Below are 27,125 nucleotides of genomic sequence, written 5' to 3'. Positions count from 1 at the left end.
TTCCATTACTTATTTTTATATATGTATATTACTAAATATGTCTTAACCAATTGAACTATACTCAAAGTTGTCGAGTACATTTGGTATTAAATATATCTGTTAGACAAAATGTCATAACGAATCGTTCGAAATGTGTTTACTAGTATAATCTACCAAATCGGGAAGTGGAATGGATTTCCATTTTCAAGTGAAAGATGTTGGTTTAAACCATGCCTACAAACCGAAGATGATCTAAACAAGTCTTTCAAAGAAGCACGTGAGACTAGGAAGTAGTTCCACAATCTTGTACGCGTTTAACATGCGTAGTAAAAAATCCCGACACGAAATCTAGATGTAATAACTCAAATCCACCGCTAGCAAATATTGTCCGCTTTGACCTGATAAATATCACCGTCAACCTCATAATTTTTGAAACGCGTTTGTTGGTTCCCCTCTCCAACCAATGTGGGATCTCACAATCCACCTCCTTTGGGGGCTCAACCTCCTTGTTGGTACACCGCGCGAAGTCTGACTCTAATACCATTGGCTTGAGCGGTTACAAATGGTATTAGAATCGATCATCGCAAGACACTAGTCGGAAAAGGACTAGACCCTCTCCATAGTAGATGTGTTTTAAAATTGTGAGGCTGACGACGATACGTAACGAGCTAAAATAGGCAAAAGATCAGACCTCAAGCCAACACCATGAGTATATATACTGATAGGTAAGTTATGAAGAACTTCTCTTCTATGATAAACTATATAAGGTGTGAACTAAGAACAACATGCTAAGAAGATGGTGGCTATAAGCTATAGCAAATTCATAAACTTATGAACAAGTTCATCAAGATGATGATTAGCTTACAACAAAGAACTCTATATTCATCTTAGTCTCTATCCTTTACGAGATTTCCGATCATGTTTACCAAAGACGGAGTTCCTTTTGCCATGATTTCAATCCGAGAGGCATTCGATGCGTGCGAGAATAAGGAAAGTCCAAAGAGTAACAGCTCGGGAAGGAACAGTCGAGACGACAAAAAACCGTGCCAATAACGAGGTTCAAGATCGAAAAATGCATCAAAAAACCTTCTTGTTCCCTTTAGATCAAGCTTCAACAAGATATCCATCCCGAAACAGAAAAACTCCCTCTGCCTCCTCCGTTCGATAGGCCATAAATCTCCCCAAACTTCAGACGATATCTCGTCTCCCCTGAAACGTCCATCCGAACCAAGACACCGAACTATTGCACTGGCAACAATAGGTGCTGCTGCTAGAGTTCTTGCTACCATATATCCCGTCGAAGGGTGCACCATCCCCGCCGTTCCTCCGATTCCAACGACTCTTTGAGGAAGAACAGGCAGTTGTCCACCCATTGGAATGACACAGTGCTCATCTTCTTCAATGCTCTTCACTTTTATGCCTAAGTGCTTCAATCTTGCATCCATTCTTTCCTGGATATCGCTCATCTGTAATCCCGGTCGAGCTACCAAAGAAGTTTCTTCGAGAAATATTCGATTCGACGAAAAGGGCATCGCATAAAGAAATGTGGGAATTTTGCTATTTCTCTCCTTCAAAACCATATTGTTATCCAAATGTGAATCCCTCCAGTCCATAAACACCATCTTGTCAACGTCGAACGGATGTTCCTCGACCTCGGCTAAAATCCCGTATGCTACTTGGTAGCCTGGATTGTAAGGCTTATCGTATCGAACGAGGCATCGAGAGAAGCCAGTAGCATCAAGAACAATGGCAGCTTGAATGGTCACACCATCATTACAAATTAACAAAGATTTAAACTCCTCATGTATAACTTTAACAACTTTAGCTTCATGAAACTTAACACCATTGGCAATGCACTTTTGCAACATTTTTGACTTAAGCTGCTTTCTATTAACCCTCCCATAAGGTCGACCAAGATCTTTCGTCGATTGTTCATTCGTGAACACGACAGCACCGGACCATGTCGTGTCGAGACAGTCGAGCAAATCCATTGCCTCGAACTCATCCACCCAAACTCCATAATTGTTAGGCCAAATCAACTTGGGAGATGGATCAATTGAACAAACTGAAAGCCCTGCCTCTGAAACTTGCTGTGCAACAGCAAGCCCTGCAGGGCCACCTCCCACAACTGCAAGATCGACGACGAGGCCTCTCGACGGATCGTACATGGGAAGCTCAACCTCAAGAGTCTCCTTCTTGGCCTCAGGAACAAGCTCCAAAAGAGCACTGCTTCTCACATTGACACAACCCCCTTTTTTCCTTTGAATCTTATGAAACTTTGTACTCCTCAAACCATTCAATTTTTCAGAAACCCCATGTAATGGTTGCATAAAACCATATTTGGTATTGATTTTAAGCAAAGAATCCATGGTTTTCAGCACAAAACTCCCAAAACCCTAAACAAAATACACTAAACAGGGCAACCACAAGCAGAATTTTCAGGGAATCCCCACAGAAACCCAATATCCAGAAATCTCAAGCAAGTATAAGCAGTAAAACGAGGAATCGAAAAGGGGTTTTCAAAAATTTCAAGAAACCCTCAAGAACTGAACAAGAAACAGGATAAATTCAATGGAAATCGGTGTTAAAGATTAAGATGCGTGTGTTTTGAGGCGAACCTGAGGAGGCGGAAGGAGCTCCATTCGGTTCCAGTGGATTGGAGAGATGTGGAATGCGTGTGGCCAGCGCCAATTGATGAACTGACGCTGCCGTCCACTCTTCTCCAAGAGATGGAAATTAGAGGAATTGGAGAAGATTGGGGATTTGGGCGTGTCCCCACTTGGGGCATGGCCCCATACTTGCCAATTAATGGCGGTGATAATAGGAGTGAATATCGCTTGCTCAATTTGATGTCTCCATTGCTTAAAAAGAGTTTGACAATGGTGGCTGTTCTAGTTTTAGATTTAGTGTACTCTCCAAGATGATTCCTCTTTAATTCTGATTACGTCATTAAAACAAAGTCGGGAAAAGTAAACAAGACAAGACAGTCGACAACAATAATAATTAATTAGTTAATGGTGCATTTAATTCTCACACGATGCAATGGTGTCGCTTAAGGTGACAGAACAACCTATGCTCAAGCCTATAGTCGCATCCCCGTTTTAGTACATTTTGAGGCAATTAAGGTATGGTAGGCCTAGACGTGATTTAGCCGAATGGTCATACAAAATCTAAGTGGGAGGAGTTGACAACTGGTTGCATCCCTTACACAGTAGTACATTATGTGGCATTCCATGTCTACCAGGCTAAGCGTAGACATGATTCTATCGAACCGTCATACACTTAGAAAATACAATACAGAAACTATACATCATGAAAGTAGTAAAAGAAAGCAATAAAGTGATACAGCTAAGGATTATATACATTTTTATGCGAACGAGCATGATTTAAGTAACCTATCTTTGAGATTAAGATCAAATTATTAGGATGTAAGTGTAGTTGTGTTGCCGATGATGACATGAAGTAGCCTTCATTGGGTTTAAAAGCAAAAGCAAAAGCAAAAGCAAAAGCTCTCAACTGCCTCATGAAAATTGGTTGCCCATTCTATAGCAAACCCAGAGAGAGACCCATTTGAAACAGAGTGGTGGCATGTTTGAGAAGAAGAGAATTTAATGATAACCTTCACTCAGAAGAAGAAGAAGATGAAGAAAGGAAGTGCAGCAGGTTTGTGTGAGGCATTTCATCAAACAGGTAAGGAGCATCAAGCGGAGTGGATACATATTATATTCTCCACCATTCCCATAACTCAAAACGTAAATTCATCCCAAGATCTCAATAAACACGGAAGAAGAAAGAAGAACGCCGATACTTCTAATCATTCAAACCACCCAAATCCCTACGATTTCACGCACAAAACAAAGGGTTTCTTCCATCACAGCCCACATTCCAGATTCAAAAAGCAAAAAGAAAAAACGAAAAAAAAAAAAAGTTTTTTTGAGTCTGTCAGACCGCCATGCGACCATCCCAGGCAGGGCAAACCTACCTAAGAACGATCATCTACAGCCGCAGGACCAAAGGGCCGTAAGCCGTTAGTCACGCTCTAGTCGCACAGCAGTAGTTCATCCACCAGACTATGGTTCTTGTCTCCTTAGAACTCAAGGACACAGTTGTACAACCTATAGAACAGATCCTGTTCAAGTAAGGTCGTGCCCTGATGCCTTCATCTGCTAAGTTAAACAGGCTTACTCTTATTAGGCAATTTCCGATGTGGGATATCTGACATGACTGACTTAGTGACTTGGGCCAAATCAGCAGCCGTAAATATACCCATCAAATCAGCCCATTTAGAAGTATTTTTATTAATTTAGCTTTAAATATATAATTAAGTCTCAATATCCATTTAAAACAGACGCATTGCCATAAGCGCATACATACCTGTTGTCTCTTTCTCCCCCAAGTCTCCAAATCCTCCAACTCCAATTTCTTCGGCTACCAACTGGTCAATTCAATTCGTTTACAGACCTTTTTCTGTATAAGCGCGGGAAGAATCGATCTTAACCCACTCCACCAGACACCATCAAATGCTCAAGCTTCTTTCTCTCCGGCGATCCCTTCATCTCCACCACCGCCGTCCCCAATTTCCACCCACCGTCGCCTTTTCCAAACCCCCTTTAAATCCCACTCGCCAATTTTCCACTGTTTCTCCTCCACCGCCTTCGTCCTCTTCCGAGTCCGAGCTCCGCAAGTACCTTGGCTATGGCGCCCTAGTCATTTTATGCGGCGCCGCCACTTACTACTCCTTCCCTTTCCCCGAAAACGCCAAGCACAAGAAGGCCCAGATCTTCCGATATGCGCCTCTCCCCGAGGATCTTCATACTGTGTCCAATTGGAGTGGAACTCACGAGGTTCTTACGAGGGTGTTTCACCAGCCGGAGAATTTGGAGCAGCTTGAGGAAGTGGTGAAGGAGTCTAATGTGAAGAAGGCTAGGATTCGGCCTGTTGGCTCGGGGCTTTCGCCTAATGGGATTGGACTGTCGAGGATGGGGATGGTGAACTTGGCGTTGATGGATAGGGTCTTGGAAGTGGATAAGGAGAAGAAGAGAGTTAGGGTTCAGGCGGGAATAAGGGTTCAGCAGCTTGTCGATGGAATCAAGGAGTATGGGCTTACTTTGCAAAATTTTGCTTCTATCAGGGAGCAGCAGATCGGTGGCATCATTCAGGTTATTTTATGAGGATTTCTGTGGTTTTGATGTTGTTCAATTGCTAATTGAAGTACTATGTTGGATTGTCTGCTGCATTTGATCAATTTGAACACTTGAACTTCAATGCCATGGCTGTATGCCGGATAAATATGAGTAGTTGTCTGTCCAGGGCTGTAAATTAGTTTGTTTGCAGTGAAGAAATTTGATCTTACAAGCTTCCCATCTATTTTGATTGGATTGTATTTTGTATTTTGTATTTCTCCTTGTGATAGAATTGTCATGGATATGATTTTAATGGCTGTCCAAGCTTAGAAGTAGTGCTAGTACCATTCAAGAGGTGAATTTTGAGACAAAACATATCTCGTTCGAAAGAGAAACGATCAAATTGTTTTTGTATTCACATTGTACGGGGTAATAATCCACCTTTTGTGGGATTATTCCCTGGAAGAGAACGGAAATAGGCTGCGGATGCTGGTCGTGGTAGGTTCGAGGATCTTTTATTTGTCCTCAACAAAAGCTAGGATATTCATAAAAAAGATTTGATTATTTAGGTGGCAATAACATGTGGGATGAGATGAAAGTTTGGTGGTTTTTATTCTTTATGTAAAGTCTTTTTTAGTCTCCTTTGATTTTGTAACTAAAAGAACATATCATCCTGTCTTTTGGTTTCTTTAATGAAATGTTTCCAAACCTCCTCTCCACAAGGTGGAGATCCTGATATCATGTAATATGACATTTTGATTGTCATGTTTTTTCTTGAGCTGAGCCGATTATGCTTCTAGGTCGGTGCACATGGTACTGGTGCAAAATTGCCTCCCATTGATGAGCAGGTTATTGCTATGAAATTGGTCACGCCAGCCAAGGGTACTATAGAGATCTCCAAAGATAAAGATCCCGAGCTTTTTTATCTAGCTCGCTGTGGTCTTGGCGGCCTTGGAGTCGTCGCTGAAGTAACCCTCCAGTGCGTTGAGAGACAGGAACTTGTGGAACACACGTATATTTCGAACATGAAAGACATCAAGAAGAACCACAAGTAATTATGTACTTTTTGATTGTTTATTTTATGCCATTCTATAGTATGTTGCATACTACAGTTAGAAATGATAGTGTATTGTGATATAATTTGATTTATTTTGTCAGTGAACCGTCTAAGTTCTGAAGTTCTCTATCTTTGCAGGAAATTGTTGGCTGACAATAAGCATGTGAAGTATCTGTATATTCCTTACACGGATGCCATTGTTGTTGTGACTTGCAATCCTATCTCAAAATGGAGAGGTCCTCCCAAATTTCAACCGAAATATACTAGTGATGAAGCCATACAGCATGTTCGTGATCTCTATGTGGAATCTCTTAAAAAATACAGGTTAGTGCCGTCTTCTGTTTGAGTATTTCGTTATCTATAATTTTAGGATGTCGGGAATGGGTTGAAATGGAGATAGTTAATATTTATCATTGTGAGATCCCACATCGGTTAGGGAGGAGAACGAAACATTCTTTATAAGGATGTGAAAACCTCTCCCTAGTTGATGTGTTTTAAAAACTTTGAGCGGAAGCCCGAAAGGGAAAGCCCAAAGAAACAATACTTGCTAGCGGTGGGCTTGAGCTATTACAACGATATTAGAGCCAGACACCGGGCGATGTGCTAGCGAGGAGGCTGGGCCCCGAAGGGGGTGGGGATTAGGGGGGTGTTCTATATCGACTGGAGAAGGGAACGAGTGCCAGCAAGGACGCTGGGCCCCGAAGGGGTTGGATTGTGAGATCTCACATCGGTTGGGGAGGAGAAAGAAACATTCTTTATAAGGGTGTGGATACCTCTTTCTAGTAGACGCATTTTAAAAACTTTGAGAGGATGCTTGAAAGGGAAAGCCTAAAGAGCACAATATCTGCTAGCGGTGGGGTTAAGCTGTTACAAATGGTATCGGAGACAGACACTGGATGATGTGCCAACGAGGAGGCTGAGCCCCGAAGGGAGTGGACATGAGGCGGTGGGCTTGGACGGTTACATTTATAAGGGTGTGGAAACCTCTCCCTACGTTTTAAAAACCTTGAGGGGAAGCCCGAAAGGGAAAACCCAAAGAGGACAATATCTGCTAGCGGTGGGCTTGGACGGTTACATTTATCCTCTTGAATCACTTTTTATTCCTTTTGTTTTGGTTACCCCTTATCTTTTGGTTGATATTCATTTTTTTTATCATGAATTTAAAATTTTGTTCGAAGTACTATTCATTTCATTTGATTGCTTGCTTGATAATTGCAGTGCTAGTGATGAAAGAGATATGAATGAGTTTTCATTTACTGAGTTGCGTGACAAACTACTTGCCCTTGATCCTCTTAACAAAGAGCATGTTGTGAAAGTCAATCAAGCAGAGGCTGAATTCTGGAGGAAGTCGGAAGGATACCGAGTCGGATGGAGCGACGAAATTTTAGGTTTTGATTGTGGTGGCCAACAATGGGTCTCCGAGACTTGTTTTCCTGCTGGTACTCTTGCAAAACCTAACATGAAGGACATTGAATACATAGAGGAATTAAAGCAGCTTATTGAAAGAGAAAACATACCTGCACCTGCTCCCATTGAGCAGCGCTGGACTGCCTGTAGCAAGAGCCCCATGAGTCCAGCTTCAAGCTCAGCTGATGATGATATATTCTCTTGGGTAAACTCTAAACATCAATCTTTAAATTTTCTCTCTTTCAAGTTCTGAATCTATACTCGTGCAGCGATAAAGCGGAATGTTTAGAGATACCCTGCAAGATCTTAGAACTTATAGTTCATCGTCGTTTTTAGAGTTAGATTATGATTTAGATATATGCAAAGTCTTCTTGTAGATTAGATTAGAGGGAATGTCCTCGAGTACGTGGGCTATTCGGCATAAAGGGACAAGCATGAGATATTTTTCAAGACATAGCCCACTGCTAGCAGATATTGTGTTCTTTTGGCTTTACCTTTGGAGCTCCCTTTTAAGATTTTTAAAACGCGTCTACTAGGAGGTTTCCACACCCTAGTAGACAAGTTTTAAAAAACTTTGAAGGGAAGGCCGAAAGGAAAAGCTCAAAGAGGATAATATTTGCACGGGCTGTTACACGTAGTGAAAGTATAAATGAAGTGTCATAAAGTTACTTCTAAACGGGTCAACTCGAGTGTGGTTCGTTGTTTGGTTATGTTGTGCATTTAATCAAGGATCATTTGATGCGAACAGGTCGGAATAATAATGTACCTGCCTACTTCAGACGCACGCCAGAGAAAGGAAATAACAGAGGAGTTCTTTCACTACAGACACCTCACTCAAACACTGCTGTGGGATCAATATTCCGCCTTCGAACATTGGGCTAAGATTGAGGTACCCAGTTTCAAAATCTTGTTTCTAAACTACCTCGAAGTATAACGAACGATTAACCGAGCAAAATGGCGTGAAAAGTTGACGTCTTTGAACGAATGTACTCTCAGGTTCCAAAGGACAAGGATGAGCTTGCAGCTCTTCAAGCAAGACTTAGGAAACGGTTTCCTGTCGATGAATACAACAAGGCACGACGGGAATTGGACCCGAACAAAATTCTTTCGAGTAACAAGTTAGAAAAGCTGTTCGTGTCATCGGACGTGGTCTGAGATGCACATTTGTTCTTAGTGATCAATAAGTTATGCTATATCCAGTTGGGTAGGTGCTGATTTCTTGTGTTTACTGTACATTTTTCACAGGAATGCTGTATTTCTCATCTCCTGTGGTATATTTTTGCCATAAAAAGTCTACTTGTGGAAGGAATTTCTTCACGTCACGTTGTTCATCACAGTTTCAGTTTCAAATAATTATACCAAAATTTTGATACTGATATTTACTTGTGAAAGCTTAGAAAATTGATATAATTATAAGCTTCCGAGAGGTAAATAAGGCTACAAATTGATACATTTATGAACGTTGAAGGTTTTAACTGATATAAATGTTCGGTTATCATTCACTAAATAACCATGTTTCGAGCTTATGTAACATAAAATAATGATAAATAAAGTTAGAAATTTAGATGATATTTTGAAAAATTAATGTTATATATGAAATTTTTATAAAATCACAAGAACTAATTATTATATTTTAGGGAAGAAATTGAAGGTTTTTGAGAATAAGAAAAATTATGTAAAAAATAAAAAGAAATATAATAATAAAAAGATATATTAGTAGTGTGCAATTGTGTATTTCTAAACTAAATTAGCTGATTTGATGGGTATTTATAGCTGCTGATTTGGCTCAAGTCAATAAGTCAGTCAATATCCCACATCGGAAATTGGCAAACAAGAGTAAGCGTATTTAAGTAGGAAGATGAATGCATCAGAGCACGACCTTACTTGATCAGGATCTGTTCTATAGGTTATACAATTGTGTCCTTGAGTTCTTGGCTAGAGCGTGACTAACGGCTTACGGGCCCTTCGGTCCTACGGCCTGGGATGGTCGCATGGCGATCTGACAGACTCAACTCTATTTTTGGTTCTGCCCTCCTTTTGTTTTCGCGTTTTTTCTTTTTGCTTTTTGAATCTGGAATGTGGGCTGTGATGGAAGAAAGCCTTTTGTTTTGTGCGTGAAATCTCAGAGATTTGGGTGGGTTGAATGATTAGAAGTATCGGCGTTCTTCTTTCTTCTTCTGTGTTTATTGAGATTTTGGGATGAATTTACGTTTTGAGTTATGGGTATGGTGGAGAATATAATATGTATCCACTCCACTTCGTGCTCCTTACCTGTTTGATGAAATGCCTCACACAGACCTGCTGCACTTCCTTTCTTCATCTTCTTCTTCTTCTGAGTGAAGCTTATCATTAAATTCTCTTCTGCTCAAACATGCCACCACTCTGTTTCAAATGGGGGTCAACCTGTATGGAGACTTAGAAATGAGAGATGTTCTCTAAGTGCGTCAATGAGGTCTAGCTGGGTCGGCGACAACAACCGATGCTGGGGCAAGCGACTGTTGTATGCGTGTGCTAGACGGTTGTAGGGGCATAGACAGGCAACGGTTGGCACAAAAAGAAAATGAAGGAGAGAAAAAAAGAGATGCAACTGGTGATTGACTGCTGGGCGCTTCATCTGGGGCTGCGTGCATCTCTGAGAGGAGGGGTTGGGCTTAGCTCAGCTGCTACGGTTCTATCTTCCTCCCCTTCACAGAATTTCATCTCTTTCCGTGCCTAATCTCTTACTCTTGAAAGAGTTGGGATACTTAGCATCGTTCCATCTTCTCGCTCCCAAGTAGCCTCTTTAGACCATTGACTCTGTTATAAGACATTGACAAGTGCAATCTCTCGACTACATAGCATCTTCACTTTCATACCGGAAAATCGTATAGGCTCTTTTCATAATTCAAACTCTCACCCAACCGTAAAGATTTAAAATCTGTCACATGTGACGAGTCTGCTATATAATACTGTTATAATATTAACACATGAAACACGTTAGACTTTTGAGAGGGTAAGTGGCAAAGCCAATCGATAAACTATATGTCTAACTCACGTATTGGCTTAATTTCCTTTGGAGCCCAAACTTGAGAGCACCTTCATGAATGCTGTTACCTTCAGCAATACCTTGTCTTGCATCTCAAACTCTAAATCTCTACGTCACACATTAAGCCAATGGTTTTCCAGCATACGATAAACAAACAAAGGGTATAAATTGATACTTACAAAATCACACCATTTTAATTGATATAAATATAGTTTAGGGGTCAAATTAATACCATTCCTGTAACACTTGTAACCTCCAAAATTTACGTTCCTTATTAAGTTCTTCAATTTTGAATTGTGATTTTTTTGAGTGTATACATCGACTATTAGATTAATTTATATTGAAAAAATAGATTAAATTACAAAATTACCCCTCCATAATATAGATAAAAATAGAATTTTAATTCATATATTTTGAAAAGTTTAAATTGGGTTAATAAATCTTGAAAATATGATTAAAAGACTAATTTGAACGAGTTCTCACGATGAGAAAATTAAAATTTAATGTAGAAAAAAAATTAAATGAAAAACAGTGATGGTATATATATATAAATATCATAAAAAATAAAGATATATTAGTAGCGTACAAATGTGTATTTCTAAACTAAATGGGCTGATTTGATGGGTATTTTACGGCTGCTGATTTGGTCCAAGTCACTAAGTCAGTCATGTCAGATATCCCACATCGGAAATTGGCAAATAAGAGTAAGCGTTTTTAACTTAGCAGATGAAGGTATCAGAGCACGACCTTACTTGAACAGGATCTGTTCTATAGGTTGTACAACTGTGTCCTTGAATTCTAAGGAGACAAGAACCTAAGTCTGGTGGATGAACCACTGCTGTGCGACTAGAGCGTGACTAACGGTTTACGGGCCCTTTGGTCCTGCGGCTGTAGATGATCGTTCTTGGGTAGGTTCGCCCTGCTTGGGATGGTCGCATGGCGGTCTGACAGACTAAAACCTTTTTTTGTTTTTTTATTCGATTTTTCTTTTTTGCTTTTTGAATCTGGAATGTGGGCTATGATGGAAAGAAACCCTTTGTTTTGTGCGTCGAATCTTAGGGATTTGGGTGGTTTGGAGGTGAAATTTTGGGATGAATTTATGTTTGAATTAGTGCGTTAAAAATCAATTTTTCCGATTTAGGATGCAGAGTTATGGGAATGGTGGATAATTTCCACTCCACTTGATGCTCCGTACCTGTTTGTTGAAATGCCTCACACAGGCCTGCACTTCCTTTCTTCGTCTTCAACCCAGTGGAGGCTGTCGTGGTTGAAGTTGCAGAATGAAGGATGTCGTCAGGGAAGGACGAGCTTAGTAGGTTTGAGTTTTATTTATAATGAGTGGGTGTGTTCAATTCATTTGAATTACCAAATTAATTTTGATTCTAAATGTTTACCTCTATATCTAAATGTACAATATTTGATTCTTAAATGAGATATGAGATATGGGATCTACTTGAATTATTCACATGAAACTAATGAAGACCACAAAACAAAATTTACATAATAATTACTTCAACCAAAAATATTCATAGCAAGCAAGCCAGCAAGCAAGCAGAAAAGAATAAAAGAATAAAAGAATAATGTTTGAAAGACTGTAGACAAAAGCAAAGCTAAATGTTAGCAACAGCCAATATCTCCTCCTATAAAACGACTAACTACTCTATAGATGATTGATTCTAAAGCCCAAGGTTGCAGGATTCAACAAACTCCAAGTCATAATCCACGTACTTTGTCCAATATGGCTTAAACTGGGAGATAGCAATGTCTAACCATGGCTTCATGTTCCCATTGAAGTGCACAACTGCAGCATTTTCAATCTCTTCCTTGCTAATGCTGGGATTGTAACCGAGTCCGAGAACGTGCCATGTCTTGTCCAGTGGCTTCGTCGTCGACTAAAATGTGATTAAACCAGGTGGCAGTGTCCCCAGTTTCCACAATGTTCGATTCTCATTCTGCACATACCATAATAAATAGTCAGCCAAGATGAAGTTAATTGTGAGTTCAAGTCAGAAACTTGAAATGGGTCTGTCCCATTTCGTCAAAAAAAACTTACCATATTCTGCCAATAGTGATAATCTTCTGTGCAGTTTTCCCTTCTCCATGCGTCCAAATCGAAGAAGTTCATCCCGTAAGCCCACGCACACGCCTTGGGATCGAACTTCTCTTTGATTAACGGATGCGAGAAGTTCATGTACTGTGCATATCTATGGAACGAGCCAAAACAAGTCTCCACTGCACCATTTACTTTCCCATTCATATCAATCTTCCACAGGCCAGTCAAGTCCTTCTGCACCACTATGTCATCATCTAAAAACAAAATTCTGTGTAGTTTTGGATACATCTCAGGCAAGTAAAACCGCAGATGGTTCAAAATCGATAGATACTTGGGGTTTCTGAACTTCATATTCGTCGTGTCCTTCGTTGCATTCTCAACGCTGCTCTCGAAGTAAAACCTCTGTAAATTTGCAGACTCTAATTGGCGAAGCACTGGAACGTAAGAAGAATTCAAGAACTTATAATCCTCCACTGCCTTGACTTCAATGTGAGCGCCATTGTAGTCCTTCAATTTGAACATAACTTGCATTGCTCCAAGATTCATCTTGTCAGTGACAACATGAAACACATGCTTCCATGGCTCTTCGGCGTTCTTCACAGCAGAGTTAACTACCACCGATGCAGCAACGACATTATCCGAGAATATGGCATAATGGTACAGCTCTGGATCCTCTATTTCGGGCGGTACTGGCTTTCCTATATCTGAATATTTTCCAGGATTTGCAATTCTCTCTTCCATCAACCTCATTGCAATGCAATGCAAACTCTTTGGAAGAGACTTGGCAGCAATCAAACTCGAGAAAGCTCCTTGTTTCTTCGCCTTCGTCAACTGTTCATTCACTGCAAAAATGTTATCCTTCAACTTCTGGATCTTAAGTTGATTGTCGAATGACTCTTTCGCTTCAGAAATCACTTGTCTGGTGACTTTGATTCGCTCTTTCACCTCCTTCTCAAGTTGACGAAGCAGAGCCTCATCTAAAGAAGAGGTTCCACGCTCAAAAAGACTACTGTAAGCAGGTTTACTATTGAGATCTGTATAGTTCTGAGCAACATCCGTGCAAACCCTAACGAGCTTTGAGTACTCAAGCTTAAGCCTTCGAGCATAAGATGAATAGGCATGAAGCAAATTGCGATTGTCATCGGCTTGCTTCAGGATCCGATCCAGCCGCGGTTTAAGAGGATCCGATTCCACATCCAATGGAGATCTTCTCACGTAGTTGATCCGATGAGAGCCAGTACCAGAAACAGAACCAGAACCAGAACCAGAACCAGAACCCTAATTACATACAACAAATAAACTACATAACTAAAATCATACTCCAACGAACTTCAACAAAAACAAATAACAAATAAACAACACAATAAATCCAAATATCCGAAAATCAAACGCATTCATAAAAACTAATCAATTTCAAGCAGAATTCCGAATTCGGACTAAACATCAATCAGTGCCGGATCCAAAACACTCCGATTTCCAAGTCAAGTGATTAAAAGAAAAAAAACATAACACAGGCATTAATTACGTTTCTCAGTAAGCAAGAACAAAAAAATCATGAGGACAATGAGTAGAGCAGTTACCGAAAGGGGGAGATTGACAGTGTGAGTACAGAAAGAGATGATCGAGAGAAAGACGACGACGAAGAACGCAACCGAGGCGAGGACTCTGAAGGAGAAGATTCTGGCCATGTTTCGAGGAATTCCTTCCTCTTTTCCGTGAGTTTTCCCCACTCAGATAGAGAGGTTGAAGAACAGAAATTTAAATCAGAATCTAAGAGAGAATTAATAAATATATATATATATATACTTTTAAATTCCAAATAATTTTAATTAATTTTTTTTATAGATATTTTAAATATGATTTAAATAAAATATATTATTAAATTTCTCTCCATTTCATAATTTGTTTAGACTCAAAACTTTTCTGAGTATTTTCTCTCCAGAGACTTCCAATGAGTCGTAGTTTTACGTGTTCGAGTTATAGTGAGGAAGATTTTCAAATCTTGTAGAAGTTTCATATTGTCGAAACACGTACTTCCCGCTACGATTTCTATAGAGGTATGATTCGTATTCTATTCGATTTATATATTGTTTGGTTTATGCTCGTTAGGTGTTCGATGAAATGTCTAAGAGAGACTTGGTTTCTAAGTCAGTGATGTTGTTTGTGGACATGTTCAACAAAATCATGGGTGAAGTTCCGCTCAGCATTGGGACATTAACCACACTCATATCAACGGCAGCGACATCTGATTTGGAGCTTCTGATCCCAGGTGAAGTTCTACCTTCCTTTTGGCTATTAAAACTGGTCTTTTTTTTTTTTTTTTTTTTTTTTATGGTTTTTTGCTTACTTCTTTGTTGGATATGTATGCCATGTTTCTAGAGTTGAAGATTTCAATTATGTTTAGAGAAATTCCTCATAGGTCCGTCGTTACCTGGGGAGGAATGATGTCTAGTTTTATTATCAAAAGAGCAAGTTGAGATCTTCAACCAAATATGCAAGCAGTTGGCATGAAACCGAGCGTTTCAATTGCTTAAACCAATTTGGGTGCTCATTGTCACTGTCCTACTTTTTCAACTACTCGGTATCGTGATCTTGACACGCTCACGACTAGTCTTGAGAGGAACCCAAGCCCCATATTCCTTCTTCGCCCGACTTTGTGGCTTCGTTGGACCTTAGGTGAGGTTTGTCTTCACCCACCGAATATAACTTGTGTGAAATCCATGCTTGTTCGGCCACACATGTTGGCTGCGCATGCATGTACAATCTTCTGCGACCAAATCGACTTGCCTCTACAGTAGGTCAAGTCATTCGGCTAGACCTTGTCCTTACTTGAGGCCAAGGTTTTTCATGTGCAATGTTGCATCTCAAATCATCTTAGTTCTTAATTAACATGACCCACATGTCTTGATGTCATCCCAAGTCATAGGGTGTTGTTAGCCATCACAACTCCCTCGGTCATGCCATCGAGAACAGGCCCACGTGTCGTTCATAATATCGGGACATTCCGAACATCCATCAATCTAGGTTCTATTGAGGCATTGGACCCTCCCGTGTATGTCATATCATTTACAGACTCCGTACCGGATAGTGGGTGTATGATTCAACCTCTGACACATGGGTTAAGGCACAATGTTGGCACGGGACACTGTCCTTGAAAGACCCATTTCAAAGGAAGTCGTCTAAGACACTCATCTTGTAACGCTCGTCCTCACTGTGACACACGTATGTGCCATAAGATAGCTTGCTTAGGCCACAAGGCCAAGGGTGGTGGGGAGCTAACATCATGCCTTCCTTATAGTACATTTTGAGGTATTTCCAATATAGCAGTTATAGACATGATTTTTGCGAATGTACATACGGTGATGTGGATTGTCCATCTGGTGTCCGATCAAACTCCAAATTTGGCGAGCTTTCATATTTTATATGAATGGACTTGACTCCAGAACCACATGCCCAAATTTCCTCTGGAACCCTGACTTTCGAGGCTTAGGTCGAGACCCTACCTGACCCTTCAACAAGCCTATCTTTAACACTCAAGTCTACTCATTGCCCCTATCTTGTTTATCCTCGTCTTCTCTTCAATGCACACGTTATATGGTGTGTTGGATGATGCACCGTCCTCTTCGATCGCATCATAACACTCTTTTATATTGGCCCTCGCGTGGCCAGATGGGCACCACTTGAGGGATGCCGTTTTCCTTGTCTCGACGTTAGAGTCACAATCTACCCTATTCATAGTATGATTGTGACACTCTGCAATGTACATTGTACCTCATCCTAATCTATGGATTGGAAATTGGTCGTACACATTATGAAACATCTCTCATGAGCATGTATGTAAGAGATGGAAGCATTCCTTCTGCTAGAACATGTTGGCTAAAGATATTGTGGCTAAAGATATTGTGGCATGGACTTGGATGATTGAGGGATATGAGCAACGCACAAGCTGTTGGAAAAAGGGATAGTGAAAGAGATAGGAATAGATGAGAATAGATAGAAGCTGCAGTGCTTTATTAATGTCTACTGACTTGATGCTTGGAGGGTTACACAATTCCAGTATTTATAGCTAATACACTGGACCATAAATAGTAAATCATGCAAATCTAGATAAATTCAAATCTACTAACAATCTCCTAAAATCTCCTAAAATCTTGGTAGTTTGAATATTTGAATCGTATCTCAACTACTTCAAATCATATTCATTTTGAATACTTTGAATCATATCTCAACACTCCCCCATGATTCAAAGTTGCAGATGTAAGTACAGAGTTTTTCTTCTGACAAGGCCTTCGTAAGTATGTCTGCTTTAACCCGTACAATGTCTGTCTCAACTTGTATACCTTTGTTTCTTTGTCTTCCTTTATGAATCCCTCTAGCGGTGTTACATAAACCTCTTCTTGTAAATCTCCATAAAACTTTTCGTTTGGTAGGTCAACCATATCCCATGTTCCATCTTTCTTAACGGACTGCATCTCTACTACCATGGCTTTCTTCCCGTCTTCTTTTTCAGTTGCTTCTTCATAATTCATAGGGTCTGAAATAGTAAGAGCAAACTGACATGATGCATATATGTCAGCTAAAGATTTATACTTCCTTGGAGGTGTCTCATCCGAAAGTTCTTCAAGAGAAGAATTGCTATTAAGTGATGCTGAAGATGATGAATTTGACACACTTTGTGTTGCAGTGGATCCACTGGGAGATGCACTAGAGTTGACCCTTGTCTCTTCATTTGGGGAAACTTCAACTGTAATCTTTTGCTGCTCCTGTTCTTTACTCCAATCCCAACTCACGTTTTCATTAAATATTACATCTCTTCTAACTAAAATCTTTTCACTAACGGGGTTGTATAGTTTATATGCCTTTGATTGAGTACAATAGCCAATGAAAATGCATTTTTCAGATTTTTCATCAAGCTTTTGACGAGTTTGAGGATGTTTCAAAGCATAAGCAACACAACCAAAGATTCGTAAATGACTTACAGATGGTTTCCTTCCATGCCATGCTTCATAAGGAGTTCGATTCATAACCGCCTTTGTTGGTGAGATGTTTAATAGATAAACAGATGTTGCTACGGCTTCGGCCCAAAATTGGTTTGGAAGTCTCCTTGCTTGTAACATACTTCTTGCCATCTCCACAATAGTTCGATTTTTTCGTTCAGCGATTCCATTCTGTTCTGGAGTGTAGGGAGCTGTTAATTCCCTTTGGATGCCCTCTTCTTCACAAAAGAGATTGAAATCTTTAGATATGAACTCGCCACCTCTGTCTGTGCGAAGAACTTTAATGTGACAGCCACTTTGGTTCTCTACCATAGCTTTAAAAATCTGGAACTTCTGAAAAGTTTCTGACTTATGTTGTAGGAAGTAAACCCAGCTCATGCGACTATAGTCATCAACGAATAGTAAAAAGTATATACTTCCACCCAAGGACTTCGTTTGCATTGGCCCACATAAATCAGCATGAATTAGTTCTAGATAATGTGAAGCTCTTTTAGCTTTTCCAACAGGAAAGGACTTCCTAGTCTGCTTGCCATAAATGCATCCTTCACATAAATTAGTTGAGTCAATTCTTGGTAATCCGAAAACCATACCTTTATCCCTAAGTATTTTCAGGCCGTTCATATGAAGATGTCCATCACTTCTCCAACTGTTATCACGACCACCATGGAAGTTGCGAAATCCTCCTCTTCCACGACTTCTACCTGCTAAATGAATATTCTCTCTTTCGTTATTGGTTGTCTCCTTCACTTGTAGTGCCTTTTCTTCGTTTCTTTCTGATGCTCTATTGATTCTTGCCTCATGAGCCTGAAGCGAGCCCATCAGTTCATCAACGGAGAGTATGGATAGATCCTTAGCTTCTTCTATGGCGGCCACCACATGGTCAAACTTTGGAGTCAAGCTTCTCAACACCTTTGCAACAATTGTTTCGTTTGAAATTTTCTCTCCATAGGTACGCATCTGACTGACTATTGCCATTGATCTTGACAAAAAATCAGCAATTGATTCGCCATTCGTCATGAGTAGAGTTTCAAAATCACGTCTTAGAGATTGCAATTTCACTGTCATGACCTTTGAGTCTCCTAGAAACTCCTTCTGTAGAATTGACCATGCCTGCTTTGATGTGGTTGCTGCTGCAATTCGTGAAAAAATAGTCTCATGAACTGCTTGCTGAATAATGAATAGAGCCTTGGCATCGTTTTTCTTGGTTTCTCTTAGTCTCTCCTTTTCTTCTATTGTGGGTTCTAATACATCAGCAAACCCGTGCTCCACCAAGTCCCATAGCTCCTGCGATCTGAGCAAGGTCTTCATCTTGATGCTCCACCACTCGTATTTCTCACCATTAAATATTGGTAACAACGGTGCAGAGGAAGAAAAACCAGCTACTGCCATTTTTGTTTTGTGAAAGAAAATAATCACTCGCCCTCGTGTCGAACGAACCTGGCTCTGATACCAAAATTGTTGGAAAAAGGGATAGTGAAAGAGATAGGAATAGATGAGAATAGATAGAAGCTGCAGTGCTTTATTAATGTCTACTGACTTGATGCTTGGAGGGTTACACAATTCCAGTATTTATAGCTAATACACTGGACCATAAATAGTAAATCATGCAAATCTAGATAAATTCAAATCTACTAACAATCTCCTAAAATCTCCTAAAATCTTGGTAGTTTGAATATTTGAATCGTATCTCAACTACTTCAAATCATATTCATTTTGAATACTTTGAATCATATCTCAACACAGGCTAGTGTTGGTCAATGGCATGAAATTGAAAAATTACGTAGTGTTGTGTATGAGAAAGATCTTGTCAAGAAACCAGGTTGGAGCTTCATTTGAGTTCGAAGGAACAATTCATGAACTCGTTTCAGGAGATAGATCATACAGCAAGACCAAGGAGAGTTATGATTTATTGGCATATCTTAATAGGAGAGAATAGGAATGAGTGGTGTCTGGAATAGCCGTTGCGTATTGCCGTTAGCCTCACGGTTTTAAAACGTGTCTACTAGGGAGAGATTTCTACACCCTTATAAGGAATGTTTCGTTCACCTCTCCAACCAATGTGAGATCTCACAATCCACCTTTCTTGGAGGCCTAGTCACTAGTACACCGCTCGGTGTCTGGCCCTAATACTATTTGTAACAACCTAAGTCTACCGCTAGTTGATATTGTCCGCTTTGGCCCGTTATGTATTGCCGTCAGCCTCACGGTTTTAAAATGCGTCTATTAGGGAAATGTTTCTATACTCTTATAAAGAATGCTTCGTTCACCTCTCCAACCAATGTGAGATCTCACAATCCACCTCCCTTAAGGTCCAGCGTCTTCGGTGTCTGGCTCAATACCATTTGTAACAGCCTAAGCTCACCACTAGTTGATATTATTTGCTTTGGGGTGTTATGTATCGTCGTCAGCCTCATAGTTTTAAAACACATCTACTAGGGAGAGGTTTCCACACTCATATAAGGAATGCTTCGTTCCCCTCTCCAACCAATGTGAGATATCACAATTCACTCCTTTTGGGGGCCTAACATCGTCACTGGCACACCGCCCCGTGTCTGACTCTATTACCATTTGTAATAGCTCAAGCCCACTACTAGTTGATATTGTCCATTTTGGGCTGTTACATAACGCTATCAGGCTCACGGTTTTAAAACGCGTCTACTAGGGAGAGGTTCTCATACTCTTATAAGAAATGCTTCATTCCCCTCTCCAACCAATGAGAGATATCACAGTATGTGTTTATTGTTTATCTGTGCAACAATAAGGGTGTCTTATTAAACTTGAAATTCTTTGTCATAAATCTGTATGTCAATGATCCCTCGTAAATTTCTCTCATCTCTGCTCGACAAACCAACTTAGTTTTTCAGTAGTTGAATTGAAACTAGGTTCCACCATGAACTATATTACATGTGATTGCATTCTCCGACCCCAATAATAAAGTCACTTGATGATTAGTGCTAATACTCAACAAGTAACGTCAAACGTATTCGAACGAGATTGAAACGCTAGCGATGTTGAAAACTTGTTTTATGGACACACCATGTAATTGTATATCATGTGGGTGACTGATTTGAACATTGATGATAATTATTGAACAAAAAAGAGGAAAAGGCTAAGACTATATCTATATATATTGTACATATAGGTCTACTGGTGCATCAACCAATATTGCACATAAACCAGAAAATAATTTCTGTACGGAAATAATTATTTATTTTAATAATTTTGCTTCACTTTTTTTCCTCTCTAGTTGATAGAAAGTCACATGTGCTATCAACTTGCACAAAATAAATTATTTTCACTTACCAAAGACAAATCATTGCATATGGTTATTCAATTTCTTTGACCTAGATTTTGAATATATATATATATATATCTATATATATATATATATATATATATATATATATATATATATATATATATATATATATATATATATGAGATGATCGATACATTGGTTAGTTCCCAACGGATGTGTTCAAGCAAGTTAAGATGGCTAAGTTGTCCCAAGATATGGGTTGACATTATGATGCATGGGTCATATTGTTGGGAACAGAGATGATGATGAGATGCGACGTTGTGTCATAGACGATGGAAAATACATGTGTAGGCGGCATGTGTGGCTGAATAAGCTTTGATTTTGTACAAGTGATGTTCGATTGGTGAATGCGAACCTTGCTTAAGTTCCGACGAAGTGACAAAGTAGGGCGAAAAATGTGAATGGGGCTTGAGTCTCCCTTAAGACTTGTCGTAAGCGTGTCAAGATCACGATGTCGCACAATTTGAAGGAGTATGACCGTGATAATTGTCTGTGAGGATGATCTTAAAAGAATTGAAAGTCACTATGTGCACTTTTCTTTTCGGTGGTTCAATCATAAAAACTTTTAAGCATGCTTTCGTTAGAGCAATTTTATGCCGGGTGACCTCTTATGAATTTTCTTATAATGCATGTGAGTGAGGACAAAACATGGTGAAAAAACTCGTGTTAGTATGTGGAGATAGTCTTCACTCTTATGAGCGATAAATAACATAACGCAAACAAAACATGTTTGAAAGACTTGGGTTGGTCTGTGAGTATAAATAGAAAAAAAATTTGTTTATTGAATAAGATTGGGGAAGTAATCATTATCATTATTTTTGGTCCATATATAGGAAAAGAAAATAGGCATTGAATGAACTATGTAAGAGTAGGGAACTCTATCCATTAATTTCCAATTCTATATATCTATGCTATATGACGAATTAAATAGTCATCTATTTTTGAAGTGGTGACGAGTAAAATTTGACGACGGAGTGTCATTCCAATCAGTTGGAGTAAAGTCTCGGGTGCTTATGAGGTGACAGATAATGAGTGGTTAGTTTTTTTTTAATTATTTAAACAATCCTACTTATCTACTATTCATGTTACATTAATAACTAATATCCGTTACAAACATTAAATACTTTTAATTTTCATAATAATCTTAAAAGTAGAACAGGATTGAGTAGGTCTGGTTGAACCGACCAAGAGAATGTCAACCCACAAACAAATCCAAATTTTTTCTTTTCAAAAAATGAACCCAACTCAAATCGAAAAAAATCAAACCCAACTCAACTTTTATGATTTGGGTTAGATAAATGTTTTATTGAAATTTCGGGGTCAAATCAAATAAAGTCTAACGCTTTAAATCAACTAGATTATTCAAGTAAATCTTACCTATAGATCTCTTGAAACAAAACAAAAAAAAAAAAAAGACAAAACAAAAAAATGTTTGACCTTATCCCATTCGTTGACAAAACATGTAACACGCATTGGTTCAAACATAGGACAACCCAAACTTGGTAGCTAGGGTTTTAATCACCATAGCTGCCAGCATTCTTAGTTGAAGAACCAATATATATATATATATATATATATATATATATATATATATATATATATATATATAAATGCATGAAATGATGGGACATGTAATAATGATTTGTAATAAAATTTGAGCCAAGTGTTCAGTAATCATGGGAATTGTGGTACAGTGTCGGATCAGTTCCTTCAGCTCCCATTTGAGCTGAACCAGAATTTGCTCCAAGATTCAAATAAACCAATCTTCCATTGCTTCCATTGCTGCTGCTGCTGTGATCTTCGCTCATTGGAGGATATATTGGTGTTGAAGATGAAGCATTTGCATTGTTGTTGTTCCCTTGTTCTCTTGATATCACAAGTGCTGCTGATTGAACCAACTCCAAGCATAGCCTCAGCTTGTTTGGTTCTATGTGTGTCATCCCTGGGACAGCTCCTTTGAATAGGAAATCCGAGGTTAGGGTTCGGAGAATGTCGAGCGGTGTCACCCCATTGATGGTTCGGATCGTCGGGTCGGCATGGTGGTCGAGGAGGACCGCCACCATGTCCGAGGACACCATCTCGGACGCAATGTGTAACGGGGTTTTCCCGGCTGGCCTGGCCGGGTAGTTCACATCGGCTGCTCCGAGCTCGAGCAAGGCTTTCACGACTTCTCTACTGCAATTCTCGACGGCGTAGTGCAATGCTAATGCCTCGTCGAGATTTAAACCTTCGCCCATGACCATTAGCTTGACGAGCTCTACGTCGGAGGAGTCCAATGCCCTTTGCATTCGATGAATCTTTTGCTCCTCTAGGTCGGCTGCCGCGCCGAGGTGGTGGTGGTGGTGGTGATGAGGTATCGATGATCGACGAGTGAGGGAGGATTTGAGGCGAAGCTCCTCGATTTTGGCGACAACGTCGAGGGGAATGTGTTTCGCTAGAACTTCGGTTGGGAGGCCAGATTTTGCTACTAGATGAGAACAAGTAGTCCATAGATGGTGCATGTCTTGCTTTCTTGATGCAATTAGAACTTTCATTACATCTTCAATTGAAGCTTTCTCCACCATGCTCACCAATTGCTTCTGTTTGTTCCATAATACACCAAAATTATGATCTAATGATTGAACTAAGTCTTTAATCTTCCGCTAAAAGTGCCTAAAAGTGCTTAAAACGCGTCTACTAGGGAGAGGTTTCTTCTCCAACCAATGTGGGATCTCACAATCCAACGTTGTCGCTGGCATACCGTCTGATGACTGGTTCTGATACCATTTGTAACAGTTTAAGCCCACCGCTAGCAAATATTGTTCGCTTTATTGCTGTCAACCTCACGGTTTTAAAACCTTGTATGCTAAGGAGAGATTTCCACACCCTTATAAGGAATGTTTCGTTCCCCCTCCTACTAATATGGGATCTCCCAATCCACCTCCCTTGGGGCTAGTGTCCTTGCTGGCACGCCGTCCGGTGACTGACTTTGATATCATATGTAACAACCCAAGCCCAATGCTAGCAAATATTGTCCACTTGTTACATATCGTCGTCAGCCTCACAAAACACGTATACTAGGGAGAGGTTTCCACACCCTTATCAGAAATGTTTCGTTCTCCTCTCCAACCAACGTGGAATCTCACAATCCAGCATACTCGCTGGCACACCGCTCGGTGACTGACTTTGATACCATATGTAACAACTCAAGCTCAATGCTAGCAAATATTGTATGCTTTGACCTGTTACATATCGTCGTCAGTCTCACAAAACAAGTCTGCTAGGGAGAGGCTTCCACACCCTTATCAGAAATGTTTTGTTCCCCTCTCCAACCAACGTGGAATCTCACAATCCAACGTCCTCACTGGCACACCGTCCGGTGACTGGTTTTGATAAAATTTATAACAACAAAAGGTCATCGCTAGGAAATATTATCAGCTTTGACCTATTACATATCACCGTCAGTCTCATGGTTTTAAAACACATCTATTAGGGAGAGGTTTCCACATCTTTATAAAGAATGTTTCATTCCCCTTTCCAACCAATATGAGATCTCAAGATCCACTCTTCTTGGAGGCCGAGTGTCCTCACTGACACACTATCCGGTGACTGGTGACTGACTCTGATACCATATGTAACAACTCAAGTCCAATGCTAGGAAATATTGTCCGCTTTGACCCATTACATATCACCGTCAGCCTCACAAAACGCGTCAGCTAGGAAGAGGTTTCCACTGTTTCGTTCCTTTTTCCAACGAATACGGATCTCACATCAAGAAAGTGTCTAACAGACAAAGCCACAAGTTCATGAGTTCATGAGAGAAAAAAATAGGACCTGAGTAAGCAAAGCGAGCTGTTCAACTCCAAAAGATCTAGCGGCAGCAAGAGTTTCAAGAACAAGATCAACGGCGGAGGAGCAATGCGTATGCCAACACCCTCTCTCGCCGCAATTCGGCCGTGGCTCATGCTTCTGCGGCAAAATCGAGACTTGCCCACTATACAAAAACTGAAGGAGAAGCAGAAACACCTCATATCCAACACTATTAACCGGGATCACTCCCTGTGGCGGTGGAGGCGTATTAGCCCCACCGCCACGGGAATTCGAACCCAAAACCGAACCGAATCGAGAATCAAGAACAGACCCACAAGAGGAGTCGGAGCTGCAAAAGAACTTCCTAAAGAAGAGGCTGCGAGCGGCGAGGATGCAGCGGTGGGCGTGGACGAGGCGGCCCTCAACGCTGAAGGTGACATCACTGAAGGCTTGGCCGTTGATGAGAAGGTTAAGGTAATCGAGGGAGAGAGATCTTAGGGAGTCTTCAAAGGTCATTGCTGAACAAAGAAGAAGAAAGGAGGAGGTTTTTGAGTTTAGGGTTGAGGGAAATTTTCAATTTTTATTTTTATTTTTATTTTTATTTTTATTTTTGATGGATTGAAGGAGAGAGAAAAGGAGTTGGTGAGTTTAAATGATTGATATCAATATCTGTCGTTGTTGTTCAAGGAAGAACTCTGGATGTTCATAGAGGAGAGAGATGATTATGGTTATGAATATGAGTGACTATTCTGAGACACCGAGGTACTCAAAACAAAGACATGTTAGCATAAATTAATGTGGGGATGTGAGATAGAGATAGTAACCACTCACGGTCTAATAAATATTGTCTGTTTTTATCTATAATGTGTAATTGTCAGTTCATGGTTTTAAAACATGTTTGGTAAAGAGAGATTTTCGTACTCTTATAAAGAATGCTTATTATGTGTAACTCACGGTTTTAAAACGTGTCTGTTAGAGAGAGATTTTCACTCTTATAAAGAATGCTTATTATGTGTAACTGTCCGCTCATGATTTTAAAACGCGTCTGTTAGGGAGAGATTTTCACACTCTTATAAAGAATGTTTATTATGTGTAGCTATCAGTTCACAGTTTTAAAACGTGTCTGTTAGAAAGAGATTTTCACTCTTATAAAGAATGTTTATTATGTGTAACTCTCATAGTTTTAAAATGCGTCTTTTAGAGAGAGATTTTTACTCTTGTAAGTAATGCTTATTATGTGTAACTGTTAGCTCATGGTTTTAAAATGCTGTCTGTTAAGGACAGGTTTTCATATTCTTATAAAGAATGCTTATTATGTGTAACTGTCAGCTCAGGGTTTTAAAATGGGTATGTTAGGAAGAGATTTTCACACTCTTATAAATGATGCTTATTATGTGTAATTGTCAGCTCACGGTTTTAAAACTTGTCTGTTAGAGAGATATTTTCACACTCAGAATGCTTTGTTCTACTCTCCAACTGAGATCTGGTTTAGTTTCCTTGTCGCGGTTTGATTTTTTGAACCTTCAAAAATCGGCTCGTGACAAATTGGTATTAGAGCTAGACACTGGGATATGAGTCAGCGAGGACGCTAGGATCCTAAAGGGGTGGATTGTGAGATCCCATATCGGTTCGAGAGTGGAACGAAACATTCTTTATAAGGGTGTGGAAACTTCTCCTTAATAGACACGTTTTAAAATGGTGAGGCTGACTGCGATACGTAATAGGTCAAAGTGGACAATATCTACTAGCGGTGGGTTTGGGCTGTTACAATATCTTTTATTTATTCATTCATTTTTCACTTACAGGATTGGGCTGTTACGATAAAACTTGCATCCTTCCATTAACCGTAGAGATAATGGTGTTAGTAAGAGAAGTTGTTTTTACGGTTGGTTCAGCTCATAGTTCAATCAACCTCGAGATAACATATCATAGATTTTCAATAGGGGAATCATACTCTTACTAAGATTTTGTGTCAGTTAGAATCGAGAAAAGTAAACGAGTTTTCTCAGTTCTCAGATAAACGTATCCTCTGTCAACGACAATTGACTTGATTTCCACTACTTTTTATCCAAATAATTGTATGAGAATAATCAAGATTAACAATGTGATTAGTAGTACTAATTAACAATAAGTGATCATCAAAACAATTTAGAGACTTGAATAGACCAAATTACACAATGAATCAACTTAAAACCCTAAAAAGGAAGCCAAAAAAAAAAAAAAAAAAATTGTTTATCCCTAAAAGGGTATATTTCAATAATAGTTTTACCATTAGTTATGGACAGAACAGGAGACAAAGACGAGTTGTCAGGAGCGTAGAGGAGGTAGGATGGACAGTTGGTCGGATCTATTATGGATCGTACATGGACGGTAGTT

General features: G+C 39.7%; 5 protein-coding genes and 2 non-coding genes across 7 annotated transcripts; 2 read left to right on the top strand and 5 right to left on the bottom strand.

Moving 5' to 3' along the window:
* Positions 1 to 767: 767 nt before the first annotated feature.
* LOC111781078 (lycopene beta cyclase, chloroplastic) lies at positions 768 to 2,823 on the bottom strand. The gene is made up of 2 exons (XM_087120329.1): positions 2,598 to 2,823; positions 768 to 2,389 (listed from the first exon to the last, which is right to left on the bottom strand). The coding sequence occupies exon 2, from the start codon at positions 2,346 to 2,348 to the stop codon at positions 867 to 869; it is 1,482 nt and encodes a 493-aa protein (XP_086976455.1). The 5' UTR covers positions 2,349 to 2,389; positions 2,598 to 2,823; the 3' UTR covers positions 768 to 866.
* A 1,092-nt stretch (positions 2,824 to 3,915) lies between these two features.
* LOC111782347 (small nucleolar RNA U3) lies at positions 3,916 to 4,126 on the bottom strand. The gene has a single exon (XR_002813096.2). It is a non-coding gene; the product is annotated as a small nucleolar RNA U3 (small nucleolar RNA).
* A 194-nt stretch (positions 4,127 to 4,320) lies between these two features.
* On the top strand, positions 4,321 to 8,944 carry GLDH (L-galactono-1,4-lactone dehydrogenase). Its single transcript, XM_023661495.2, has 6 exons — positions 4,321 to 5,138; positions 5,903 to 6,153; positions 6,298 to 6,483; positions 7,378 to 7,771; positions 8,315 to 8,455; positions 8,563 to 8,944. The coding sequence occupies exons 1-6, from the start codon at positions 4,500 to 4,502 to the stop codon at positions 8,719 to 8,721; spliced, it is 1,770 nt and encodes a 589-aa protein (XP_023517263.2). The 5' UTR covers positions 4,321 to 4,499; the 3' UTR covers positions 8,722 to 8,944.
* Positions 8,945 to 11,333: 2,389 nt separating this feature from the next.
* On the top strand, positions 11,334 to 11,545 carry LOC111782346 (small nucleolar RNA U3). The gene has a single exon (XR_002813095.2). It is a non-coding gene; the product is annotated as a small nucleolar RNA U3 (small nucleolar RNA).
* A 522-nt stretch (positions 11,546 to 12,067) lies between these two features.
* Positions 12,068 to 14,403, bottom strand: LOC111781076 (galacturonosyltransferase 8). Its single transcript, XM_087119841.1, has 3 exons — positions 14,225 to 14,403; positions 12,645 to 13,922; positions 12,068 to 12,543 (listed from the first exon to the last, which is right to left on the bottom strand). The coding sequence occupies exons 1-3, from the start codon at positions 14,330 to 14,332 to the stop codon at positions 12,484 to 12,486; spliced, it is 1,446 nt and encodes a 481-aa protein (XP_086975967.1). The 5' UTR covers positions 14,333 to 14,403; the 3' UTR covers positions 12,068 to 12,483.
* A 2,132-nt stretch (positions 14,404 to 16,535) lies between these two features.
* On the bottom strand, positions 16,536 to 18,949 carry LOC147786565 (uncharacterized). Its single transcript, XM_087120205.1, has 2 exons — positions 16,857 to 18,949; positions 16,536 to 16,590 (listed from the first exon to the last, which is right to left on the bottom strand). Exons 1-2 carry the CDS (start codon positions 18,947 to 18,949, stop codon positions 16,536 to 16,538), a joined length of 2,148 nt encoding a protein of 715 aa, XP_086976331.1.
* A 3,611-nt stretch (positions 18,950 to 22,560) lies between these two features.
* LOC111781075 (BTB/POZ domain and ankyrin repeat-containing protein NBCL-like) lies at positions 22,561 to 25,564 on the bottom strand. The gene is made up of 2 exons (XM_023661493.2): positions 24,774 to 25,564; positions 22,561 to 23,539 (listed from the first exon to the last, which is right to left on the bottom strand). Exons 1-2 carry the CDS (start codon positions 25,263 to 25,265, stop codon positions 22,628 to 22,630), a joined length of 1,404 nt encoding a protein of 467 aa, XP_023517261.2. The 5' UTR covers positions 25,266 to 25,564; the 3' UTR covers positions 22,561 to 22,627.
* Between the last annotated feature and the right edge of the window lie 1,561 nt (positions 25,565 to 27,125).

The sequence above is a fragment of the Cucurbita pepo genome, chromosome 19 (assembly GCF_057944985.1).
Source record: "Cucurbita pepo subsp. pepo isolate OVF chromosome 19, ASM5794498v1, whole genome shotgun sequence".
NCBI classification, from domain to species: domain Eukaryota; kingdom Viridiplantae; phylum Streptophyta; class Magnoliopsida; order Cucurbitales; family Cucurbitaceae; genus Cucurbita; species Cucurbita pepo.
Note: the sequence above shows the minus strand (reverse complement) of the source record. Positions and strands in the feature narration are given on the sequence as shown.